Here is a 25,993-nt window from a genome sequence, read left to right as displayed (position 1 = left end):
AAATTACGGCACTCGGGAGAAAATCTTAACTTTCATTCCTCCCAGGAGACGCCGGCTTTCAGTCATTCAGGCGTGCCCTGAGCAATTGCATTCAGCACTGATAGAGGCTGCTGTAACCACACTCTAGCATTAATTGAGAGCAGTGGCTCAGTAGCAGGGCTGCTGTCAGTCAGTGCTGGGGTGTGCTTACGGTTGCTGTAAACAGTGACTGTTTTTGCTCTGTGAATGACTGAAAGCCGGCAGCTCCTGGGAGAAATAGTTCATGTTCTCCTGTGTGCCACACTTTGAGTACAGCAGCTGGGCACCTTCATGTACTAACTCCTATATCTGCAGGTTATTAGACATGACAGGCTGACTTTCAGTCACTTTTATGGGAATAAAAAAATTAAAATATAATGTCCAGGGCTCGCATAAAAGCACCAAAAGCTGCAAAATAATTGAGCATTGAGCAAAATGTGACTTATTTATTTTTTTTTCTTGTATACCACTTTTTTTTTGAAGGAGGGGAGGGTGGTGCTTAAATTGACAACCCCCCCCCCTTCCCCCTCTTTGATGTTCATTGTCCTTTTTTTCTAACTTAACTTTGTATGTAATACAATTCAAGGAAAGAATCTGCAAGTTCTCCCCGTGTCATATATAATCTGACGGTACGGAATGTATCGGGCCCTTTACATGGAGGTGACGGCATCTTCATGGAATGGCTTAAAGCCACAGGCAGCCTATTGGCCTTCTCTCACCTGTTTTCTCTAAAGGAACCGCACAGCTACAAGTTATAGTTAATGAATGTTGTAAAACCGGAACAGGCAGAGTCACTTCTTACCCGTATGTTTTTCTCTAGAATCGTCCCAAATGTTTCATTCCAGCCTCCGATCCCTACCATGAGCGTCTGCCCGGGCCCGTCCTGTAAGTGTCTCGCGTTACACCCACCTCTCCTGCTTGGCTCTTGCCCATCTACATTATTTTACGCTCCAGCTTTCTTTTGTTATGGGTTTTTTTTTTTGGTTTCTTTTTATGCTCTTTTGTTTCCTGCCTTTTCTGGCAGAGATAGTTGTGGACACTTTGACAATGGTTCTTTTATGATTTTATTTTTATTTTTTTTTTTTCACATTCCATCATAAAGTAATGCGTCATTTAAATTTAAAAAAATCTTTATTTTTTTTTTTTTTTTTTGCCAACCCCTGCCAAAAACTTTTTTTTTTTTTTTATAGATATAGCTATTTCTCTATAGATATCTATAAATCTAAAGTGTGTGTGTGTATATTAATAATATTATTATTTATACACACATTCACGTATATACATATACATACAGTGTGTCCACCCATATCCTGTCCACCGCCATTTAACCGCAGCTATAGGCATAGAAGTGGTGTCTAGGTATAGTAAAAGTGCCATGTACTACGCAATGAAACCACCTATAGCGCCACCTGGTGGGAAACTGAGTTGGCATTTTTATCTTAAAAACGGAACAAGATAGAGAAAAGAAGTGAATTACAAAGTTGTAGGGCATCATCAATTCAATACGAATCGACACCTTGCATACAGAAATGCAATGATATGAAACCCATGACCCCCCCCACCAAGACATTGAATGCTGGTCACGCATATGGCGCTCATTTAACTTTGATGCTCAGTGTCCCCCGTCAGCTGCAATGCACATCTGGCCTCTGCACAGCATACTGTATCTTGCTGCACGTTGTGCAATATGGTAGGTGACACATTTGCACAAGCATCTGTGATACGTGGTCGTAGGTCCTGCAGTGTTGGTGGAGGGGTCGCATACACCTGCTGTTTGATGTCACCTCACAGAAGTCCAATGGGGTCAGGTCAGGTGAGCGGAGGCCACTCCACACAGCCACCATACCCAATGACTTGTAGGAAGGTCTCCATGAGGTATCGCTTCACGTCCGCAGCCTTGTGAGTTTTACACGTTCTAATCATAGCATTTCTGTATGCAAGGTGTCGATTCGTATTGAATTGATGAGGCCCTACAACTTTGTAATTCACTTTTTTTTCTTTATCTCGTTCCGTTTTCAAGATAAAAATGCTAACTCCGTTTTCCACCAGGTGGCGCTATAGGTGGTTTCATTGCGTAGCGCATGGCTACTTTACTATACCTAGACACCCCTTCTATGCCTATAGCTGCCGACATTCTCAAGTTAACGGCGGTGGACAGGATATGGGTGGACACACTGTGTGTGTGTGTGTGTGTGTGTGTGTGTGTGTATATGTAGTGTGTGTGTATATATGTATGTATATGTATATATGTAATGTGTGTGTGTGTATATAATTAATTAATTTTTTAATTTTTTTTTTTATTTTCTACCTGGTGTAAATGCCGCTGTTTACCTGAATCCGGCAATGTGTTTTTTTTGTTTTTTTTTTTCTTTTATTCCTGCACCACCGTTATTTTTACATGGCCCTCTCTTCCCTTTTAATATAAATTGTGTTGTTAGGCAATTGGGAGTGGTCTAACAAGGCTAGGACCACACCCACCTGGCTAAAAAAAAAACCCCATATACAGGGAAGACTCTCAGGAATGGTGAATAGAAGACACTAAAGGAAAACAATGATTAACTTGGGAGAGCAGCAGCTTGTACGTTGTTGTTAATTATTTATTTTTATTTATTTATAGACCCCTTTTTTAAGGGTGCTTTATACGTGGACCTTCTATGCAGCTGTAATTGAGGTGGGCCCGGGTCCTGTACTTGGTGCAGATGTGCAGTTATTCTCCACTAAATGTAAACAGTTGCAGAGGATTTCTGGATCTAGTGTGTTTTGTTTTTTTTTTTACTTGAAATAGCGCCACTCTTATGAACAGGCTGTATCTGGTATTGCGTTTTCATCGCCTATTGAATTTGAATGATTCTATCTTGTATAGCTTTTTGAGAGGATCTTGTTCTTCTGTTAACTAAATTGGAAGTTTAGAAAAAATTGGGACTATATCTGTCGCCCAATACCACGGTCTCAGGACACTGGAAGGATTGGTTTATGTACTGGATGCAATGTTGTGGATAATCCATCAATCAGTCGCAAAGTGGAAGCATGAAGGGATGCGGGGCTGCGAGGAAACAAAATGGCGCAAATATCTGTAATAGAAAGGTTGTCAGAGTGCCGTATGTCTATGGCTGCATAATAGAAGGTAGTTGCAGCACCCACGGGGGAAAGGGGTCGTAGTACTACTAGTCACTGGGCCGGTGATGTCGGGTCTGGGGGATGTCACGGGGTGGCCCTTTTGCCCGGTTTCGTGGCCCTGAGGTGTACATTTAAAGAAAGGTGGAGGGAGGATGATAATGGTGGAGGTTGATTTTGTGGCGCCACCTGCGGTACGCGGCCAGGGAATAGCTGTCGCTGTCCTCCGGGGCAGATGGTCATAGCAGCTAAGATGTTTCTTCTCCCCACAGGTGGAGTGGGTCCCGGGGAGGATGGTGAGGGGAGTAGTAATGGGGGACGCTGAAGCGCGGGGCGCCAGCAAGGACAGGCACAGTGTCTCTCTACAGGTTCAAGGTCTCTTTACTCACAGTCCTGGTATACCTGGAAGATGCCGGTCACCGCTGTGATGGGCCCCAGCCGATCCAGAGCAATTCGAGGTCACCGCCGGTGTTCCCACTGTGAGTCCTTTCTGGTCGAGGTCCCTCCAATCCCGGTGTAGGTGGAATGTGGAACGGGCCGTGGGTGTTTCCTGCACTCACCGCAGACCCTGGAATCCCGTGTAGCTGTAGAGAACCCGGGCTGAGCAGCTTGCTCCAAGCCACGGGTCCTATGCCGCTCCCAGAAGTGTGAAGTTAGAGAGAAAATGTGCCTAGACCGAAGTCCGGACTGTACTCCTCACCCCAAGCTGTGCCCGGGGCTAACTGTGTGGAGATGCTCCTTCCGGTTTCCCCATGTGGTGCCCGCCCCCAGGTGGTTGTCCTAGTGACCGGGAAAGTCCCATGCTTCGTGATGGCCACCCCCCTGTCTACCCCAGGCCATGGCCCTTGGTGGGAAAGCACCTACCTGTTTATGGTTTGTGAATGTGAGACACACCAGTGATTAACCTCTCCTTACGTGGGATGAGTACTACACCTTAAGGAAGATGCAGTACCCTGTGGCGACTGAAGCCTCAGGGGTGCCACATAGTCAAAGCACCATATCTCCTGGTTAGCTCTATGACTGCATAATAGAAAGGTAGTCAGAGCGCCGTATCCCCTGCTTAACTTTTTGCGTAGCCATAGGGTTGAACGATTAAAATTCTGTCTACCAGATGCTGTTTCCAAGGGGAGCTATCAGCCAATGGGTTTAATGCAGCTTCCATTGATTTCAATGGTGTATTTTAGGCTGCATAAAACAAAGCACCGATCCACACCTTTTAAAAAGGTTTATCGGAGCCTTTATTGTTTTCGTTTTCATGAAGAGTTTTGTGTCCGGGAGGTTCCAGCAGTCCTCAGAACACTTGACCACTGTTCTAAGAGACTCCCAGATGTTTGAGGAGGGTTGTCAAGTAATGGCAGGTGTGACACTGGCTCATAATCACACTTGTCTAAAATGAGCCCGTGGAGGGAGTGGGTTCACACTCTTCTATATCTGAATTTCTGTATTACTACATGAGTGTCGAGAATAACAACTGGAGATACTGAATGGGATTTTTGGCGCTAGCAGACTTTATAGCAGCTGGTAGCATGACGCGTGCTATTTGACTTGATTAATTATAAAAAAATATATATTTTTTATATAATTTATATAATATATTTTTATATATTATATTTTATATATTTATATATATTTTTTTATAATTAAATTATATTTTATATAATTATATTTTATATAATATATTTTTTTAATAATATTATATTTTTTTATATAATAATATATTTTATTTATTTTCTGGAAACCCAAATAACTGAGTGCTGTATATCCGGGAACACTTACTTTTGAAAATATAATAATAATGTCTCTATTTTAGACAGTACTTGTGTATTTCCTAAATATCACCGCCATACTGTAAACACATATTACAGCCGCTATACTAGTGTTAAAAGAAATGTATTTATTTTTATCTCTTCAGTTTTGTTTAGCTACTATGCAGACTTATGGGGCTCCATGGTTGTGGACTTCAACTAAATCTGTAGTCTGATCCTGCAAATTGTGTGTTTAGTCTGCAGTGTGAACAGAGCCGTACTACATGGGGTGTTTCCAGTCTGTAACTATGAGGACATAGGTTTCAATAGGAGCTGTATACACAAACAAATGAAAATGTCTATTTATTTACTTTTTACCTTCGTATGCAGAGGCCCCAGGGAGAGGCTGAGAACAAGGAAATAAATGAACATAAGGGGAAGAATTAGTGACTTGTCAGACAGATCCTTACAAGTTGTCAGATGTGACTTGTCTAATCTATAGCTCCCAGCACTACCAGCCGCCACCTCCTATATCCAAGAAACAGGATGCCAGAAAATGAGCAAATATACTCATATATATACAGCTTATGTACTGGACTCACAATCCTCATGTGCAGTGTTGGGGCTGCGCTATTTCCTGCAGTTGTTGCTACACTAACCTCTAATGCTGAAAGGCCAAATACTTAGTATACAAGATCTGAACAAAGCAGCAAACACTCATATAAAGGAGTGCAATAATTCACACTAGTTTTATGTTTGGCGTAATCATCATAGTGCCAATTATTATTATATCCGTATGTACATTCTTATTGGTACTAGTCAGTATTTAGTTATATTCTTGTACATAGGGGCAGTATTATAGTAGATATATTCTTGTACATATGGGGCAGTATTATATTAGTTATATTCTTGTACATAGGGGGCAGTATTATAGCAGTTATATTCTTGTACATAGGCGGCAGTATTATAGTAGTTATATTCTTGTACATAGGAGCAGTATTATAGTAGTTATATTCTTGTACATAGGAGCAGTATTATAGTAGTTATATTCTTGTACATAGGAGCAGTATTATAGTAGTTATATTCTTGTACATAGGAGCAGTATTATAGTAGTTATATTCTTGTACATAGGGGCAGCATTATAGCAGTTATATTCTTGTACATAGGCGGCAGTATTATAGTAGTTATATTCTTGTACATAGGAGCAGTATTATAGTAGTTATATTCTTGTACATAGGAGCAGTATTATAGTAGTTATATTCCTGTACATAGGAGCAGTATTATAGTAGTTATATTCCTGTACATAGGAGCAGTATTATAGTAGTTATATTCCTGTACATAGGAGCAGTATTATAGTAGTTATATTCTTGTACATAGGAGGCAGTATTATAGTAGTTATATTCTTGTATATAGGAGCAGTATTATAGTAGTTATATTCTTGTACATAGGGGGCAGTATTCTAGTAGTTATATTCTTGTACATAGGGGCAGTATTCTAGTAGTTATATTCTTGTACATAGGGCCAGTATTATAGTAGTTATATTCTTGTACATAGGGGCAGTATTATAGTAGTTATATTCTTGTACATAGGGGCAGTATTATAGTAGTTATATTCTTGTACATATATAGGGCAGTATTATAGTAGTTATATTCTTGTACATAGGGGCAGTATTATAGTAGTTATATTATTGTACATAGGAGGTAGTATTATAGTAGTTATATTCTTGTACATAGGAGCAGTATTATAGTAGTTATATTCTTGTACATATATAGGGCAGTATTATTGTTATATTCCTGTACACAATTTTTTTTTTTTTTTTTTTTGTCATTTTGTGGAAATACTGTAGTAATTCTTTGACTACTGTACGTTGCCTTATGGCAGTAGTGTTACTCATGGTCACATTCTCCTTCTCTCCCTAGGTGATGTCGGTGCTCATCATTGCCTCCTTCTGAATCCGGTCCAGGCTGACACCTGACTGCAGACTCTGGGAGCATGTGAAGTGTGTAACTAGGAATGTGGCTCCTTCCCAAGAATCTCTTGACCAAAAGTAATGATCAGTTATTTTGCTAACAAGTCGCAAGTCAGGACTGCAGCAGAATTGTGTGCGCTGCACTGAGCCCCCTCCTCCGTGAGATCCTGTCTACCGGACCACACCGCTCTGGTCTTGTTTTATAGTTTTCCCCGTTATTGATTTTTTGAAAGACAAAATGATTGATCTGAGCTTTCTAACGGAAGCCGAGAAGGAGGCCATCCTGAAGGTCCTGAACAGAGACTCTGAGCTGAAGAAGTCAGAGGAGCAGCGCATACGGTAAGTCGCAACATATGTAGATGTATTTATTTTACTCACTTATATAGCGCCATTAATTCCACAGCATTTTACAGATGTGATCATTTGGCTCATCTAGGAACGGTTTACTGCTCTGACCGATCAGCTCTGCTACATCTGACAATACAAAGCTGAATTCTTTCACTGTTGTAAATTTAAATGGATGTCCCTCTGTCCCTCTGTCCCTCTGTCCCTCTGTCCCTCTGTCCCTCTGTCCCTCTGTCCCTCTGTCCCTCTGTCCCTCTGTCCCTCTGTCCCTCTGTCCCTCTGTCCCTCTGTCCCTCTGTCCCTCTGTCCCTCTGTCCCTCTGTCCCTCTGTCCCTCTGTCCCTCTGTCCCTCTGTCCCTCTGTCCCTCTGTCCCTCTGTCCCTCTGTCCCTCTGTCCCTCTGTCCCTCTGTCCCTCTGTCCCTCTGTCCCTCTGTCCCTCTGTCCCTCTGTCCCTCTGTCCCTCTGTCCCTCTGTCCCTCTGTCCCTCTGTCCCTCTGTCCCTCTGTCCCTCTGTCCCTCTGTCCCTCTGTCCCTCTGTCCCTCACACCTACTTGGCTGGGGCTGCTTTATATTTTTGGAAATTTTAGCTGTTGAAAAGTAAAAGCCGCGGTTCCCACGCAAAGATGGCTAGCAAAGCCCCTGAGATTATCTCTAAAAAATGGGGGCAGATATGAAACCAAAAGGGCGCCCCCATATATATTATATTATATATATATATAATATAATAGATATGGGGGCGCCCTTTTGGTTTCACATCTGCCCATATATATATATATATATATATATATATATATATATATATATATATATATATATATATATATATATATATATATATATATATATATATATATATATATATATATATATATATATATATATATATATATATATATATATATATATATATATATATATATATATATATATATATATATATATATATATATATATATATATATATATATATATATATAGCAAATTTATAAAATATAAAAAGAAAAATTTATTACTAGCTTATCTAACGTTGAAGTGGACTTTTTCTTTGGGAGGGGGTCGCAGAATAAAAAAAATGTATGTATATTTTATTATTTATTTATTTTGTATTCCTTCTTCTCCTATAACCCCCGGCCCTTTGGAGTCCTGTCGCCATCTTTTGGGTGGCTTCCTCCATTTCTCAGCCTCATATCACGGTCTTGTTTTCTATGTTAGTAAAGGCTTGTATTATCTGACGATGCATGGACATGATACTTGCGGCTTTGCCGTGGGAGTTGGCCGCTCTTTATATATTTCTTGGCTTTGTTCCTGAGGCACAAACACTAAAGTATAAAAAAAATAAATAATTGTGATCATTACAATCTGCCGCTCTGGAAGTGTCCCGTGAATCCCCGGTACTATAGGACATTCCTATACCGCTTTCCTTCACCCTGGGGAAAATAATCCATTCATAGCACGGAGTATAAACCTAGGGGCGGATTTATTAATACGGACATCTTATATACAAACATTAGTTATGTATTAAAGACCAATGTGGTGTCCAGCATGATGATCTCTCCTTTTTCATTCTCTATGGATTGGGCAGCCCAATATACTTGGGGCACTTTACTGGCAGAGAAAAAACTAAGTCCTGATAACTTTCCCTCCTTTGTATTTCTATTTCGTCTTAAAATCTCTTCTTGCTGTTTTGTGAATGTGTGACGCCCTGGACTAGCCAGGTAGCCACAGACAGAACACACACACACCCCCTCCCCCGGACAGTTACATCAGCCAGACACAAAACCCTTGTTGCCTCCCTCTAGGGGCTGATGTCCACACCAGGTGGGGCGGAGCCAGGTGGTTGGCCCCACCCACCGAGGAGTTCACAGGCCTGGAGGCGGGAAAAGTGACAATTAGTCTTGGAGGTGTCTGGGTCGGAGCCCAGGCACTGACGGCAAGGTTGGCAGATGGTGGTGGCCATCTGCAGGAGTTAGTGGAACTCCGCAGCGCCGTAAGGACCGGGGCTGGGCGGTGGCCCACCGGTACCGGACCGGGGAACTGAGTGAAGTTAAGCACACCCAGGCAGGGCCATCAGACCCCGACCAGGCTTGGAGCCGCCGTTAATAGTCAAATCCGAATGTGACGGGAACCCCCGGGGTTCCCTAACAACCCAGTCCTGATTGAAGGCAACCGTTCACACTGCGAGGACATACAGCCACCGCCACCGGCTAGAAGTCCAAGGGCCAGCGCCTGCGGGCAAAACTGTCTTCTCCGGTATCTTATACACCGGGGAGCGGACTACCGTTGGGAAGCCATTAGTCAACTCAGTACACAAAGGTGCAGGGAAAGACAGCCACCATCACCTGTCCGGGGAGATACACTGTAGCCGGCTGCGGGACCCATCCATCCAGCCATTTGGTTTACCGGAGACTTTGTGCATCTCTTGCTGAGTGAGTACACCAGTGCCATCCGGCACCGCGCCGCGCTGTCCCTGCAACCCTGCACCTCACCAACCCTGCCTCCCTGTCTCACCACCGGGCCCCGGGACCACCGACCCCCTACCCACGGAGGGGTTAAACAACATCCCAGCTGCTCCCTACCATTGCTCCCGGGATCCCCGTCACCATCAGCGGTGGTGCCCATCTTCACCACAACCCGTGGGTGGCGTCACGAACTCTCTCCCCAAACTAACCACCCACTTTTCACTCACGGACGAGGAGCGCCGCTCGAGTCCCCGGATCCGGCCCACCGCTCGAGCCACCGAGCAGCAGCAGCGCTGGACCCGAGCGTTAGCGAGCGCAGCGCCCCGCCGCCCGCGACAATTGGAGATGTTCTTGTTTTACAACCCAAGGGTGAAAATCTAATCTTTACAGACCTGATATTTCTCAAAGCTGAGTGTTTGCAACAATCCTTTAAAGAGGGGGTCTGACGTACAAAGTAATTTGATCCTAAATCCCTATCTATTTAGTGAAATGATGTAAACTCATTTCTAATATGATTTAATTTAAAAAATCCCTATTGTTTTTCCCAGCTAAACTTTCCGACTGTTTTCATTATTATTTATTTTAACTACTTTTTTTTTTTTTTTTTTTGATGGGTCGTTTGAGTGCCCCTGTGTTTTCTAGGATACTGAAACAAAGCATCATCAGGGGGCAGAGGCTGTGATCTTTGCCTTCTCTGTGAAACAAAACCTAATCAGGGGCAGAGGCTGTGATCTTTGTGCATTCCCTGAAACAAAGCGTCATCACGGAGCAGAGGTTGCGATGTTGGCCAAGTCCCTGAAACAAAGCGTCATCAGGGGGCAGAGGCTCGTGGTCTTTGTCCCCTCCCTGAACCTGTGTCATCAGTGATTACTATTTCATGGGCTGGGCTTTTTCCTGAGCTTTGTGCAATGTGCACAATGACAGCACACTCTGTTGCCAGCTCAGATTAGCAGTAATGAGTCTGCAACAGAGCAGAGCATACCTAGTGTGTTCGAAGACTACCAGTCATACAGAGACCAACGCTGCCTCCACAATTGACGTCGCTGGTCTAAGCATACCAGGTATTCTGACACAACTCTGTTCCCGGCTCATTACTGGTGATCTGAACAGACAATAGAGGGTGCGGTCATTGTGCACATCGCACAGTACACATCATGCAAGGATTAATACAGCCCCCGAAACAAGTGGCACTGATGACTCTTCATTTCACGGAGGGAGCAGGTGCTGTGGCAGTGACCGCAGCCTTTGCACCCTCACCGATGACTCTCTATTTGGGTATCACAGCATGTACTGGGATTCTCAAACAAAGAAAAAAGATAGTATGGTTAAGGAAGAATATGTAGGTATGTATGTAGGTATGTATGTAATAAAACAGTTTAGGTTATGGCACTAAATCGACAGATTTACGATGAAAATTACTTTGTGGACGACCCCTTTAAATACACCAGCAGCACAAATGTCTCCTGTGCTTTGCTACAATGAATGAGTGCAAGTAAAATGTATCGGGCTGGAGTCCAAACTGTTTAGCTTAGAAAGGATTGTCTAGACTGGAGACAATTATAGCAAAGTCTCCGCTGTGAGAACCTCCTTCCTTGTACAGACCCGATTCTTCTCAGTCACCAGCGGGAAGGGATCACGATTAATGAACACACGAGGGAGGAGACTTGGGGTTCGCTCACATGTTAAGCAGTTGATTTGCGCATTGGTTACACTAGAAGTGAGTGACTTGTCAAAACCCCATTTATTCTTTTACTCCCTTTTTATACAGTTAACCTTAATCATATTCTGCAGGGTACTTTACAGACAACATCATTAGTCATGAGCGAGCACTACCATGCGTGGTACTCGTAACTAGTAATGAGCGAGCACTACCATGCGTGGTACTCGTAACTAGTAATGAGCGAGCACTACCATGCGTGGTACTCGTAACTAGTAATGAGCGAGCACTACCATGCTCGGGTACTCGTAACTAGTGATGAGCGAGCACTACCATGCTCGGGTGCTCGGTACTCGTAACTAGTGATGAGCGAGCACTACCATGCTCGGGTGCTCGGTACTCGTAACTACTGATAAGCGAGCACTACCGTCCTCTGTACTCGTTGAGTCACGCCCATCTGAGTGTCAAACTGCTCTTAACGGGTACCAAGCACCCAAGCATAGTATAGTAATGCTCGCTCATCACTAATCCTCATCGCTGTCCCCATTGAGGCCCACAATCTAATTTTACTTTTTCAGTCTTTGGAGTGTCGGAGGAAGTCCATTCAAACACTGAGAACTTACAAACTCCTGGCAGATGTTGTCCTAGGTGGGGTTTGAATCCAAGGCTATGGAGTTCACCACTGAGCCATTACAAGGTTTTGTTTTTTCCTCGTACACGACACATACTGACTAGAGGTGAGCGATGTGACAGTTGTCCATGGTCCAGGTCCGTCCTCTCTAGCGGAGGACATGAGCTTTGTAAATTATCTTCCCCTCCAGGATTCAAGGCTCGGCTAGGAATAGCTGGGTATTCAAGATGTCACCTGAGTGCGGCAAAGATGTCTGCCAAGCTGGGGTAATCATAAACCGAGCCGGAGATCCTGGGTGGTAAGGAAATTTGCGCCGCTCCTGTTTACAGCCAGAGAGCACTGACGAAGTCCAGGGTAGTGTGACTCAATCCGCTCATCTCGAGCACTGACCCGTAGAGTTTCATTGATCCGTTCATACATTTTTGTTTTAAAAACTGATTTCAAAGATTCAGATCCTCTCCTATTCTCCTCCGTTTCCAATTTGTGGATCAGATTCTCCATTAAAGGGAACCTGTCACCAGATCTGGTGCCTATAAGCTGCGGCCACCACCAGTGGGCTCTTATATACAGCATTCTAAGAGCCCAGGCCGCTGTTGAACATAAAAATGACTTTATAATACTCACCGCGGTGCGGTGTAGAATGGTCAGATGGGTGTCTCTGTTCTCCGGTACCGGCGCCTCCTCTTTCGGCCATCTTTGTCCTCCTTCTTCTGAAGCCTGGGTGCATGATGCGTCCTACGTGATCCACAATAGCCGGCATTGAGGACCTGCTCAAGAGCACTACAATCTGCCCTGCTCAGGTATTGATTGCTTCCATCACAGAGCAGACCCAACTCTATTAAGAACTTCTCCAATCCAGGGAAGGTTTAAGATAATTACTGATAATTGAAAAAAAAATTGCTACTTTAAATAAATAAAAATAATTTATAACTATATCTATCCATGCGCCATTTGCAACAATGAACCCCCTCCAATCCCATCCCCATTCGTATGGTGGTAAAGCAGACTTTCCTGTAAATGGGAAGATCCGCTCATTCTCCGAATAGGTGCAGGATAAAATGATGGTGACCTCATGGGATCGTTGAGTGTAATGTTTGCTTTAAGGAACTGCAAACTAATAAGAGTGATTAATTTGTTCTCTAAATGCCTTTAATGGCGGCGCAGTCTCTTCCGTACTCCTCTGCAGCTTTTAATGATCGCCCCTTCTGCCCTTGATTTATCTGGTTCCTGTTCCTTTTAGTCAGAAAATGTATTGATTCCCCCTAATGTATATTTACTGTGTGAAATGAGAGATTATTCAGAGTCTGTAATGAATATAGGAGTGACTGTAACGTGGGGGGTGTTAAAAAGTGGTTTTAGGCTAAAGACCAAATATCATCTGCTTTTCTTCCCTACTGTCCATACACATACTTGACTGTATTTTCAGTGGGGAAAGTGTAATAATTATAACCTGCAACCAGACCCCTCCAGAAGCTTACACTAATCACAGGTTGGGATATTTGGCTTTCGGGTGAACCTTCAGGTTGATCCTATAATGCCCTCTGACCTTTTCAGGTGTACCTAATGTGACCACCTCTGATCTTTTGGATGCTCATGTCCAATTGTTCAACTTGCTCTTCTCTAACAAGGAGCTTAATGGCAAAATTCACAACAGCTGTTTGATCCATTAACCAGTCCTCCTCATCATGCTGTTCACATCTTGACCTTGTGAGACAAAGACACCTAATAATTGATCAGCCGGACCGCGCCATTGTGAGGCTTCAAGCAGGATGTTCTCAGACAGAAGCAGACACTGAGCTGAGTGTCACCAGCAGGTTGTACAGAGACTGGAAGAGTCACGGAACGGCAGAGAAGTGGACGTCCTTTGGCCACATCCCACACTGATGACAATTCCTTGTGAACAATGCACTTTGGAACCAAATGATGTTGAAGACGTCCAGGAGCACGCTATGTATCAGCAACTGTTGTATGACGAGCCCTTGGTGGTGGTAAGGCCTTGTTACAGGCAACCACATCGCTAACGAGATGTCGCTGGGGTGATGGAATTCGTGACGCACATCTGGCTTCGTTGGCGACGTCTTTGCGTGTGACACGTATGAGCGACCGCTAACTATCCCAAATATTCACCAAATCGTTGATTGTTGACACGTCATTCCTTTCCAAAAAATCGTTTATCTTTTAGGATGCAGGTTGTTTGTCGTTCCTGAGGAAGCACACATCGCTACGTGTGACACCCCAGGAACGACGAACAACAGCGTTCCTGCGTCCTCCGGCAACTAGATGGGCGTGTCTTTCATGCAGCTGCTCTCCGCCCCTCCGCTTCTATCAGTGGCCCGCTGTGTGATGTTGCTGTGACGCCACACGAACCGCCCCCCCTTAGAAAGAGGTTGTTCGCCGGCCACAGCGACGTCGTTAGGAAGGTAAGTATGTGTGACGCGCACTACCGATTATTGTTTGCCACGGGCAGCGATTTGCCCGTGACGCACAAACGACGGGGGCGGGTGCGATCACTAGCGATGTTGCAGTGTGTAAAGCAGCCTTAAGTATGGCCCGGTGTGTCCAGTCACTACAGATCGGTCCTACACGTTGTGAATGGTACAGTGACAGCCCCTACTACTGGAATAACATAATTAATCCAGTCATTGTGCCTCTGCATTAACACCGGCCTATTTGTCATCTTCATGGACAACAATGCTCCAGCTCATCGAGGTCGCATCATTAGGGAACGGCTGCTGGAGACTGGGAGACCTAAAATGGAGCGGCTGCATTGTCTCCAGGCCTGAATCCCATAAAAAAACTCGAGATCAGTTGAGTCATTGTGTAGAGGCTGAAACTCTACCCCAGAACCTCCATGACCTGAGGGCCACCCATCAAGAGCAGGATGCAAGAACTCCACTTGTGACCAGCTTGAGATGCCGTTGTCAGCTGTAATTGAAGCTCAAAGCCACGTGACAAGTTGAGACAGTGACATTTTGGGGGGGGTATGCCTGTTGGTGAACTCCTTAGAAATGTTCACGAGTTGCCTGCCCCTGACCTAATTAATGTGGATCAAGTGCATGCTTAAAAGAAATCGACACCAGACAAAGTTAGATGTGAAATCTCTTCTTGATCAGAGGAAAAAATGGCACCAAAGTGAGCTTTATTCCAATAGAAAAATTATTTGTCCTATGCGGAACGGTTACAGGATTTAGGATTGTTTTAGCTTGCAAAAGAGAAGACTGAGAGGAGACTTAATAGCGGTCTACAAATATCTTAAAGGCTGTCACACTGTAGAGGGATCAGTTTTATTCTCATTGTCACAAGGAAAGACTAGAAGCAATGGGATGAAACTGATGGGGAGAAGACACAAATTTGATATTAGAAAAAACTTTTTGACAGTGATCAACGAGTGGAACAGGCGACCACGAGAGGTGGTGAGGTCTCCTTCAATGGAAGTCTTTAAAAAGAGGTTGGACGGACATCTGTCTGGGATGATTTAGTGAATCCTGCTTTGAGCAGGGGGTTGGACTAGATGACCCAGGAGGTCCATTCCAACTCTAATATTCTATAATTCTATGAAACATGAACTTATATAAACTAGGAAAACTGGCATGGTCTGCTCTACAGTGGGCATGCTCGGATGCGTTCATTGGTCAATGGGCTGATCCGTGGGTGACATCATGGGCTGGTCTGTGAGGTCATCAATGGGGTTGTTCATGAGGCAATCAGTGGGGTGGTCCTCTGGTTTGACCAGTGGGTCTTTCCTTTATATGGTGATTTCATCTGGAGATTCTTTGCATACCATAGCAGCGTGTGGAGAACAGGAAATGGCGGCCATCTTTAATGTGTGTCACATGATGATATATCTGAACAGACTATAATTGTAATTATTAAAGGCGTTTCGGTCATCCGACCTTCATCAGTTTACACAGAAAAGGTTCTGTAGACAGTATGTGACATTGACTGCAGACCGGGACGGGCAGCTTTTTCCTCTGGTCCAGCTTTTTCATATATTTCTACAGAACCTTTTATGCGTAAACTGATGAAGGTCGGATGACGGAAACGTCTTTAATAATTACAGAGATCCATGAATAAAATATAAAACAATTTCAGTTAAATGCTTTGAGTGCTGGATTTTTTTCATTTTTTGATCTGGGGTGGGACCCTATCCAAGCACCAGCGACTATAGAAGGAGTGCCACATTTCTATATTTTATTTAATGAGAGACAAATGAGAGACAAAAGAGCCAGCAATGCTAGGATAGGACACATTACAAACAGCACTATGGAGAGACCCCTCTTTAAAAGGCATTATACACGCACAGATAAAAGCCAGCAACTTTAATTAACTCACATAATAAATATTAACATATATCTAACAGCAATCAACTCACATAATAAATATTAACATATATCTTAACAGCAAGAACATTATTCAAAAAAAAGCCCACCCCCCCAACAAGAAAAAAGACCTACCTTTTCAAAGAAGTGTATATCAATGTAGAATCCAAGCGGAATCGCAAATACGATCTCACCGACACTCGACAGCACTGCAAGGATACTCCAGGTGCAACTGCGGCTTCGATCCGAAAAACACACCAACAAAGCGACCGGGTACAATGGACGAAGGAATCAGGGTGGAGACGCAGGTTCTATCTCAAAGCAAAGCGCAAAAGAAGTGACAAAGGGTGGACGCGATCCAAAATTTAACCGCTAGATACGCCCCCTGCATGCCCAATCAGAACGCAGTATTGGCCGCCAATGAAAGCGGAGGGGGGTATGGAAAAGGCGACGCAAATGTGACTCACTGCATAATGGGATTGGAATCGTTAACATAGTAGCTGTGTGACAGGGTCCTTATCAATCAGAGCGGAGGGGGTGGAAAAGGCGACGCCCGCCCGGCCGCCCAATCAGAACGCAGTATTGGCCGCCAAAGAAAGCGGAGGAGGGTATGGAAAAGGCGACGCAAATGCACGCCTACGTGACTCACTGCATAATGGGATTGGAATCGTTAACATAGTAGCTGTGTGACAGGGTCCTTATCAATCAGAGCGGAGGGGGTGGAAAAGGCGACGCCCGCCCGGCCGCCCAATCAGAACGCAGTATTGGCCGCCAATGAAAGCGGAAAAGGCGACACAAATGCACGCCTACGTGACTCACTGCATTTTACTACGCCCCTAATGGGATTGGAATCGTTAACATAGTAGCTGTGTGACAGGGTCCCAGCGATTTGAAAGATCGTTATACGGGACGCATGCTCGTTCATAAACTCGTTATGTGTGACACCCAACATGCGATTTCAACAACGACTCATAAACGATCCAGAAAGTGTGACGTAGTAGCGATCTCGTTCACGATCTCGTTATGTGTGACTGGACCTTAAGTCTGGTGAAATACGTTTCGTCAGTTTTTGTTTTTTTTTTGTTTTTTTCACTCTACGTTTCAAGGTCAATTAAGTATTTCATCCAATGGCCCTTCTCAACATGCCCACCACTGCTGTTGGCTTTTGTGCCAGTAAATTGTCTGAAATGAGGAAGTCTCCAAACGTACGGTAAATGCCCGACCGTCCTGATGAAGTTCACACTACAGGGATATCCAAGTTGTTTGTTTTTTTTTTTTTTTTTTATTTTCTATACAGTTCTCCCGAAAGCCAAATATTCAAACTTTGAGAGGGATCGGAGATGATGAAATCCAAACATTCCTAATTCCCCCCCCACCCCCTTTAACCGCTAGGAATAAATCTGCACAGTAAATTTACCAGTTGGAAAGGAATTGGTCGGTTTTCTTGACTTTAACCTATTTTGTCGCTACTTTTTTTTTTTTTTTAAGGGTTATTCCTTTTTCAGCAGGAGTGGGAAACAGCTGAGCGCGACTAATCTTTGCAGATTTATTGGTCCCATACAAGTGAATGGGAGTTTCTGAAATGGCGGCGCTCAGCCATGACTCAGCTGTGTGAACATTTGTATAGCATGTCGGTGTTCCCACATATCATAAATCTTTCATATTATTTCCATTTTTCTTTTTTTATTTGGGAAGGAACATGGTGTTCCAGAAAAGTGGATTCAATCTTGTGAAACTCCACTCCCACTGTGCGGAATGATATGATGATAGTGACCTGTGTGGTTTAGGGTGTTTCATTTTTTATTTTTTTTTGTTGCCTAATGGGCTTCTGTAGGAAGCCTTAAACATGCTTAAAAACACCGTGCCAAATCTGTATAACAAATTAGAATAAAGCATTAAAATGGCGCACAGGGCTATTGCGTGTTTTGGTGCAGACATCTGCATACATCCCTTTTTTTAAAGAAGAAAAAATCTAAGGGTGGGAAAGAAATTTTTACATTTGGAAATATGCAGTTAAATGCGTTTGTTTTTTTTGGGGTTTTTTTTTTTAAATAAAAACAAAAATGATTGCAGAATCCCCTAAATCCTAAAATTCAAAATAAACTGACAAATCTGCATAAGCGAAACCACAGGAAAAAAAAAACAAAAAAAACCCCCCACAAAACAAAATTAGAGACTGTGCAAACACCTACAGAAAAACTTGATGTTTTAGCACATGGGAGCATATGCAGCATCATATGTTAGTGCGCAATTGCAACAAGCTCCAGGATGTTCTGTTTTTGGGGCAGCAGCATCAAGGATGGTGAAGGTATGAATGAGCACCAGCATAATGTTTTCTTTCTTTCTTTCTTTCTTTCTTTCTTTCTTTCTTTCTTTCTTTCTTTCTTTCTTTCTTTCTTTCTTTCTTCTTTCTTTCTTTCTTTCTTTCTTTCTTTCTTTCTTTCTTTCTCTTTCTTTCTTTCTTTCTTTCTTCTTCTTTCTTTCTTCTTTCTTTCTTTCTTTCTTTCTTTCTTTCTTTTTTTTTCTTTTTCTTTCCCCCGCCCCCTCCTTCTCCCTATGACTTTTGACCAGGCAGGGGTATACTTGAAACGTGTAGTTCTGTAAAGATAGGAAACATGGCTGCATCAAAAGTGAGGTAGGCCCGTGCCCCAACCTCTCATCTCCTCTTCTCCTAGCTGCTGTCGTCAGGTGTCGTGCAGGTGGAGAGCGATTAGATTGTAAGCCTCCCAGCATGTGTCTGTAATGGAACGAGCCATTATTGTAATCTCTTAATTCTCGCGGCTCCTTAAAGCTGCCAGCGCATTCCTCCGTATTACTTTATCATGTGAGCTAAGAAGTCACTTGATGTGCAGATTGCCTCGGCTGAGCCGCTCAAATCTTCTTATTGCCGGTATTTGCTTCTGCTCTTAAACTTCTCAGAGTGTGAGATGCACAGGTTCAGCATTGTGACACCGTGTAACGTTAAACCTGCGGGGCAAAAGCGCGCTGAGCCGTACGGGTCACTGCACGGTTTACTTCTAAAGCTGCAAAATGGTATGTACATAGCGTTCTGTGGGGCGGCTACCGGGGAGAATCCATTACCTTGTGGTTGGGGTCTTTGTGTCCATATTGAAGGGTTTGATCGCTTGTAGGACCATCTTTTATTTTATGAGCCTCTCTTCCCCCCCCCCCCCCCCCCCCATTTCTGCAGTTGTGTGAAAATGGTAAATAGAGCCAATTATCCCCGTCACTTTTATAGAGATTGGGATTGCTTGATCAGCAACAATCTTATATCATGGAAAAGAAATTAGTGTTTCTATTGTAGCTAATACAGGGAGACTCAACTAGGTCATTCATTTTATAGCCTGGCCAATTAAGAAGGGGGATGGGGAGAGGGCTAGATCTGTCCATCATGGTTAATGGGGATCTAGAGGACATATCAAGTGGGTCATGTAACTTTATGGACTGGAGTTGTCTTGTTGGAGTTGCATTAAATTTTAAGAATGAAGTTGGCACAGCTCTCCATCATGGTAATAATGACCCACTTGAGATCACCTTTATTTTACATGACGGACAGCTATGTATTAGAGTGCCACTTCCCCCAAAGCCTCATTGAGTTCTTCCAACACCCCCCCCCCTCCTACACACACACACACACACACACACACACACACACACACACACACACACACACACACACACACACACACACACACACACACACACACACACACACCTCCCGGCCAACCCCAATAAAGAAAGATGACTTCCTAGCTCCATAGTATGGATTGTCCTGATGGGATAACTCTTAAGAATTGGTGTGCGTGATGGCATTGTGATACACCATGCTGTCCATCATGGATTAGTGCTACCCCCTTTCATGCTTGGGTTGTCCCAATAGGATAACCTTATGCTATAGAGCTAGAGAGTCTCAAGTAGGTCATCTATCTTTGGTAGACTGGGGTTTATCTCGTGGGGTAGCCAAATTAAGAATAGGTGGGGGGATTGTAATCTCCTTTACAGCTAGATAACCTACCTGTGATATATAGCATTCACGTAAGATAAAGGTTGAGATTATCTAGGTGGGAAAACGCAACTGTAAATGATAGTCTCAAGACGGCCATGTATTATATTTATTTATTTATAATATATATTTATATATTTATAATATTTATTATATTAGTGTCCACTATCTGAGCTATGTAGAACGGGGTCATTACTCCCATTTGTAGCGGAGTTGACTCATCAAGACAACCCTAGTCTATTGAGAGAAATGACCCAGTGACTTTCAATAGCCTGGAGTTGTCCTGGTGAGAAAGTTGAATCATGAAATCGGAATGGCACTGTAATATATTGCTAACCAGCCTGGCTAATAAGGGACCTTGATTGGGTTATTGATCTCTATTGTTGGGCTTATCTTAAGCTATCCTGCATGTGTACATCAGGAATGCCACTATATCCAGCCATTATATGTCTTAGAGAGGAAAAATGGTGACAATGCAGGATACATCCTTAATGTACAATCCACTCTGAGCTGGTGGAGGAGACTAATAATTTTGAAAAAGCAGCATGGAGAACATTACATAGCAGTAGTGATCAGTGAGGATGTGAATTCACCGCTGGCGTTAGAACAAATACGATCTTTCTGTATCTCCTGCTCGATTTATCAATGTGCTTCAAGTTCGCACTCCTTCCCTCTCCATACAGTATAATAGGCAGTGTCATGATTTTTTGACATGTTTTATCAAAATGGATGGTGAGTTCAAGAGGAAAGGGGAAAGTGGGCGAGGTGACTTATAAATGGGGGAAGGAAGCAAATTTTTCTGATTAAGATATATATTACAAAGTTTCTTATTCACCAGTTCTACTGATCCACGCAAAGTTTGTTTATAAGCATAGCCCCCGTTGTATACAGAATAAGCCTCCTATTAGTTGTATCTCCCCCCTAGTGGTACTTGGAAGGTATTGCACCAATGCAACACACCCTCCTAGCTGACCTGCTAGCTTTACTCTGATACAGTTGTCTTGGCATATTGCAGCTGTGCTATAGCCCCCAAATCCACATCCCCATTCTCTTGCCTAGCCACTTGGTGCAAGCGCTCAGCACCACCCATTTGTACTCCTTGGTGCGTCCCCCAAAACACCCCAAGAATACAGTATCCTCCTGTGAGTCTAGCCACAGAGTTAAACAATGATGGCCCTGGCAGGGAGAAATGATGTCGCCACCAACAAGGCGCCTTTGTGCACTATTCTCTATTACACCTCCTTAAAGTGATCATGAGCTATAGATACTGTATGTCTGTCAAGGTGCTATTGAGAATAGTGCAAAAAAGGCACCTTTTTGGTGGCAGCACAATTTCTCCTAGCCAGGGCCATCACTGTTTTAACTCTGTGGCTAGGCTCACATGAGGATCGACTCTATAGAGAATGGTGCACCAAGGCACCTTGTTGAGAATAGTTCACCTAGGTGCCTTGTTGGTGGTGGCACAATTTCTCCCAGCCAGGAGCATCAGTCTTTTATCCTATCTATCGAAGACTGATGGCCCCGCCTTGGAGAATTGGTGCCACCACCAACAAGGCGCCTTGGTGCACTATTCTGTATAGCACCTCCTTAAACTGATCATGAGTGAGAGATATGTCTGTCGAGGTGCTATTGAGAATAGTGCGCCTTGTTGGTGGTGGCACAATTTCTTCCAGCCAGGATCATCAGTCTTCTATCCGATCTATCGAAGACTGATGACCCTGGCCGGGAGAAATGGTGCCACCAGCAGCAAGGCGCCTTGGTGCACTATTCTGTATCACACCTTCTTAAAGTGATCATGAGATGGAGAAATCAGTCTCTGTCGAGGTGATATTGAGAATAGTGCACTATAGAGGATTGTTGGTGGCGGCACCATTTTAACTCTGTGGCTAGACTCACATGAGGATACTGTATTCTTGGGGTGTTTTGGGGGGTGCACCATGGAGTACAAATGGGTAGTACTGAGTGCTTGCACCATTTCTATTAGCCAGGGCCATATTGTTTTAACTCTGTGGCTAGGCTCACATGAGGATAGACTCTATAGAGAATGGTGCACCAAGGCACCTTGTTGGCGTTGGCACCATTTCTCCCAGCCAGGACCATCCGTTTTCTATCTAACGAAGACTGGCTGCCCTGACTGGGAGAAGGTGCCGCCACAAACAAGGCTCTTTGGTGCACTATTATTTGTATTTATTTTTTGTAAGGCTTGGGATGCCATAGAAAATAAGGCTTAAAATCAGCATGAATCCTGGAACATCTGAGCGTCTCCTGCTAACCACGAGCTCTGGAGGATGCATAGACGCTAATGTTACACCCGGATCTACAGTAATTGAGGGTGACGGCTTTAATTGTCAGTTTTACCCTTGGAATGTGAGGATTCCTATTAGCCATTTACGTGGCATTATGTAAGGACGCTGCCATGATCTGCCCTGTACTTCACCTTTTGAATCTCTTACCCAGAAAAGCGGCTCTGCCAAATCTATATACAGTATATGTTCATATTTGCTGATTTGACGGGGAACAGCGGAGAAGGTGTCAGCATTTTAAGTTTAGTATCCACAGACGTCATTGATTTTGCAAATGCAGAACAACCAAAATCTGTCTGACTTCATAGGGTAATTATTTATTTATGTTTCCCTTCCTGGAAATGTATAACTTGGAGTTACCATTCTTTCTTTTTTTGGCTTGGAAAAGATTCCCCAATAACATCTGATACTGGAGCCATCAATAAGGGGAATAGTAACACAATGTTGTCAATGTTCGCATACTTTCATAACAAAATGTCAATATGTAAGTATTCCCAGAAGGAGGAACAACATGGAATGGAAACATTTAAAAATAAATATATATAATATATATTGTTTTCTTATATATTAAAATGTATATATTTTTCAATAAATAAAAAAAATTAAATATATAAAAAAGAGTTATTCTCTATATATATATATATATATATATATATATATATATATATATATATATATATATATATATATATATATATATATATATATATATATATATATATATATATTTTTATTTTTAGTTTTTTTTTTTCTATTTTGACTTTAGGGTGTGAATTCTTGCTAGCGTGGTCTTTATTAAATATGGGTCTCTTTTTGGTTTACAGTCATCTACAGGATGAAGTCAATGATGAGAATGAGTTAAAGTATAAAAGTGGTCAATGGTTTTATGAGGCCAAATCACGACGACACCGGGATAAGATACATGGAGCCGACCTAGTCAGAGCCTCAATTAGGAAGCGGAAAAACCCAGCAACTATAGGTAAGTGATATATGTAATGGATATTTCAGTATAATGCAATTTTTGTGCTTGACAGATGGATGTCACTTTCAAGGTCCTTCAACTGTACGACCAATAACGAATACTTCTTCTTTCCATGTACAAGAATATAACTACTATAATACTGCTCCTATGTACAAGAATATAACTACTATAATACTGCCCCTATGTACAAGAATAGAACTGCTATAATACTGCCCCTATGTACAAGAATATAACTACTATAATACTGCCCCTATGTACAAGAATATAACTACTATAATACTGCCCCTATGTACAAGAATAGAACTACTATAATACTGCCCCTATGTACAAGAATAGAACTGCTATAATACTGCCCCTATGTAAAAGAATAGAACTACTATAATACTGCCCCCTATGTACAAGAATAGAACTGCTATAATACTGCCCCTATGTACAAGAATAGAACTACTATAATACTGCCCCCTATGTACAAGAATAGAACTACTATAATACTGCCACCTATGTACAAGAATATAACTACTATAATACTGCTCCTATGTACAAGAATATAACTACTATAATACTGCCCCTATGTACAAGAATAGAACTACTATAATACTGCCCCCTATGTACAAGAATATAACTACTATAATACTGCCCCTATGTACAAGAATAGAACTACTATAATACTGCCCCTATGTACAAGAATAGAACTGCTATAATACTGCCCCTATGTACAAGAATAGAACTACTATAATACTGCCCCTGTATAAAAGACTATACTATCTTCATACACTACTCACAGCCAAACTTGCCTAAATATGAGTATTGTGATGAAGTGCAGGCACTTTTCTGTTCTTTCGTCACCCGGGTGTGATGGCCGGCAGCCTTTATTTTGACCATGACTGTGGGTTCCAGAGGTCGGTATCTATGGCACATTTATGGCTTGTTCTGTAGATTTTTCCATAATTTGTTTTTAGCTGGGAATATTCCTTTGATTACGATGTTCAATCTTTTGTGTAAAGCAAATACGTCCTTTTTGTGTAGAATGAAGGCACATTCATTCACAGGATTTCTACAATTTCATAGAGCCAAAGGTTGAGCCGCACTCATCTAGTCTAACAACTTCGAATTTTTTTTTTGTGTTTTCTACCATACAATGTGACCCGCGAATGATCATGTTTGTGAATACCGTACCCAGTGTTTCTCACATGCAACTTCTAGAAATAATGGTCACTTTTTATATTTTAGCCGAGCTAAGTCAGAGCAGTAAGGACAAATCACAGAGACGCTGGGTGAACAGTGTCAACCAAGACCTTTTTATTCCTCCAGAGCTGTACGGTGTTATGGAGCCACCAGATGAAGCCGAAGAAGACCTAATGCCTTCTACTGTCCAGGCCATCCACAGGTACAGACCTATCGATGACAGAAAAATCGTCTGTGTAGGATTTTATATTGCGGTTATACAAGTGTTTTGTATTATATATGCCATAATGGGACAAAATATGTATGAGGGTTGGAGTGCAGACAATTTATATCCTGGACATAAAGCTATAAAATACAAGTCTGAAATTCACAAATTAAACAAGTGTCTGTCCTTCATCTACATTACTGATCCTGTACTGACCCTGAGTTACCTCCTGTATTAGGCTAAATTCACATTTCCGCTAAAATGTATCAGTCGAAATCCGCTGCTATGGTTAACAACTGAATCCGTTTAGCGGATTCCGTTGTGTCCCATAGACTTGCATTAGTGGCGGATTGCGACTGATGACCCTGCGTTGCGTCCGCTGCGTCGCGGTCCGTCGTTTTTTGACTGACTGCCGGGCTGGGAGCAACGCAGAATGTAACGTTTTCGGGCCGTCGAAAACAACGCACCGCGCAGGAATCAGTCACCATCCGTCACACTTGCATTGTATGTCTATGGTGCTGGATTTCGTTGTAATCAGTCTTACGACGGAATCCAGCGCTGGATTCCGTCATGCTCTACTGAGCATGCCCAGCATGTTTGGCACACCCACTGGGCTGTCCCAAACACAAACGGATCATGACTGATCCGTCAAAAAACGGACACACAGCGGATGTAACGGACACAACTGATCCGTTTTTTTCCACAGGATTCCTGTGAAAGGAATCCTGTGAAAAACACATCAGTTGCATCAGTTGACATCTAAAAAAACAACTGATCCGTTGCTGCCGGACCTGACTGATTGAAAACAACGGAAGTGTGAACTTGGCCTTATTCTCCAGAGCTGCACTCACTATTCTGCTGGTGCAGTCACTGTGTGTATATACCTAGGATTGTTGGTTGTCACTGGAAACTGTTAACAAGCTTTTCAATACATTCACCTTTCTCAGAGCTTGGTGTAAAAGATTTAATCTCTGAAGGTTGTAGAATAGTGAGTGCAGCTCTGGAGAATACTACAGGCTGTAACTTAGGATCAGTACAGGAGCAGTAATGTATGTGC

The 25,993-nt window shown here is 42.9% G+C and overlaps 1 protein-coding gene across 8 annotated transcripts in view; it reads left to right on the top strand.

The window, feature by feature from the left end:
- Positions 1-25,993, top strand: part of SYTL2 (synaptotagmin like 2) — a 136,182-nt gene that overhangs the window by 42,473 nt on the left and 67,716 nt on the right. For 7 of the 8 annotated variants that reach the window (XM_075337537.1, XM_075337535.1, XM_075337533.1 and 4 more), the window contains exons 2-4: positions 6,797-7,185; positions 23,389-23,543; positions 24,777-24,933. In XM_075337537.1, the coding sequence (XP_075193652.1) occupies positions 7,085-7,185; positions 23,389-23,543; positions 24,777-24,933 (413 nt within the window). In that variant the 5' untranslated portion in view covers positions 6,797-7,084. The remainder of the gene's footprint in view (positions 1-6,796; positions 7,186-23,388; positions 23,544-24,776; positions 24,934-25,993) is intronic. The other variant, XM_075337534.1, reaches the window with a different exon arrangement.

Source organism: Anomaloglossus baeobatrachus, chromosome 2, assembly GCF_048569485.1.
Source record: "Anomaloglossus baeobatrachus isolate aAnoBae1 chromosome 2, aAnoBae1.hap1, whole genome shotgun sequence".
In the NCBI taxonomy this organism is placed as follows: domain Eukaryota; kingdom Metazoa; phylum Chordata; class Amphibia; order Anura; family Aromobatidae; genus Anomaloglossus; species Anomaloglossus baeobatrachus.
This window is presented reverse-complemented; position numbering and strand designations above follow the sequence as displayed.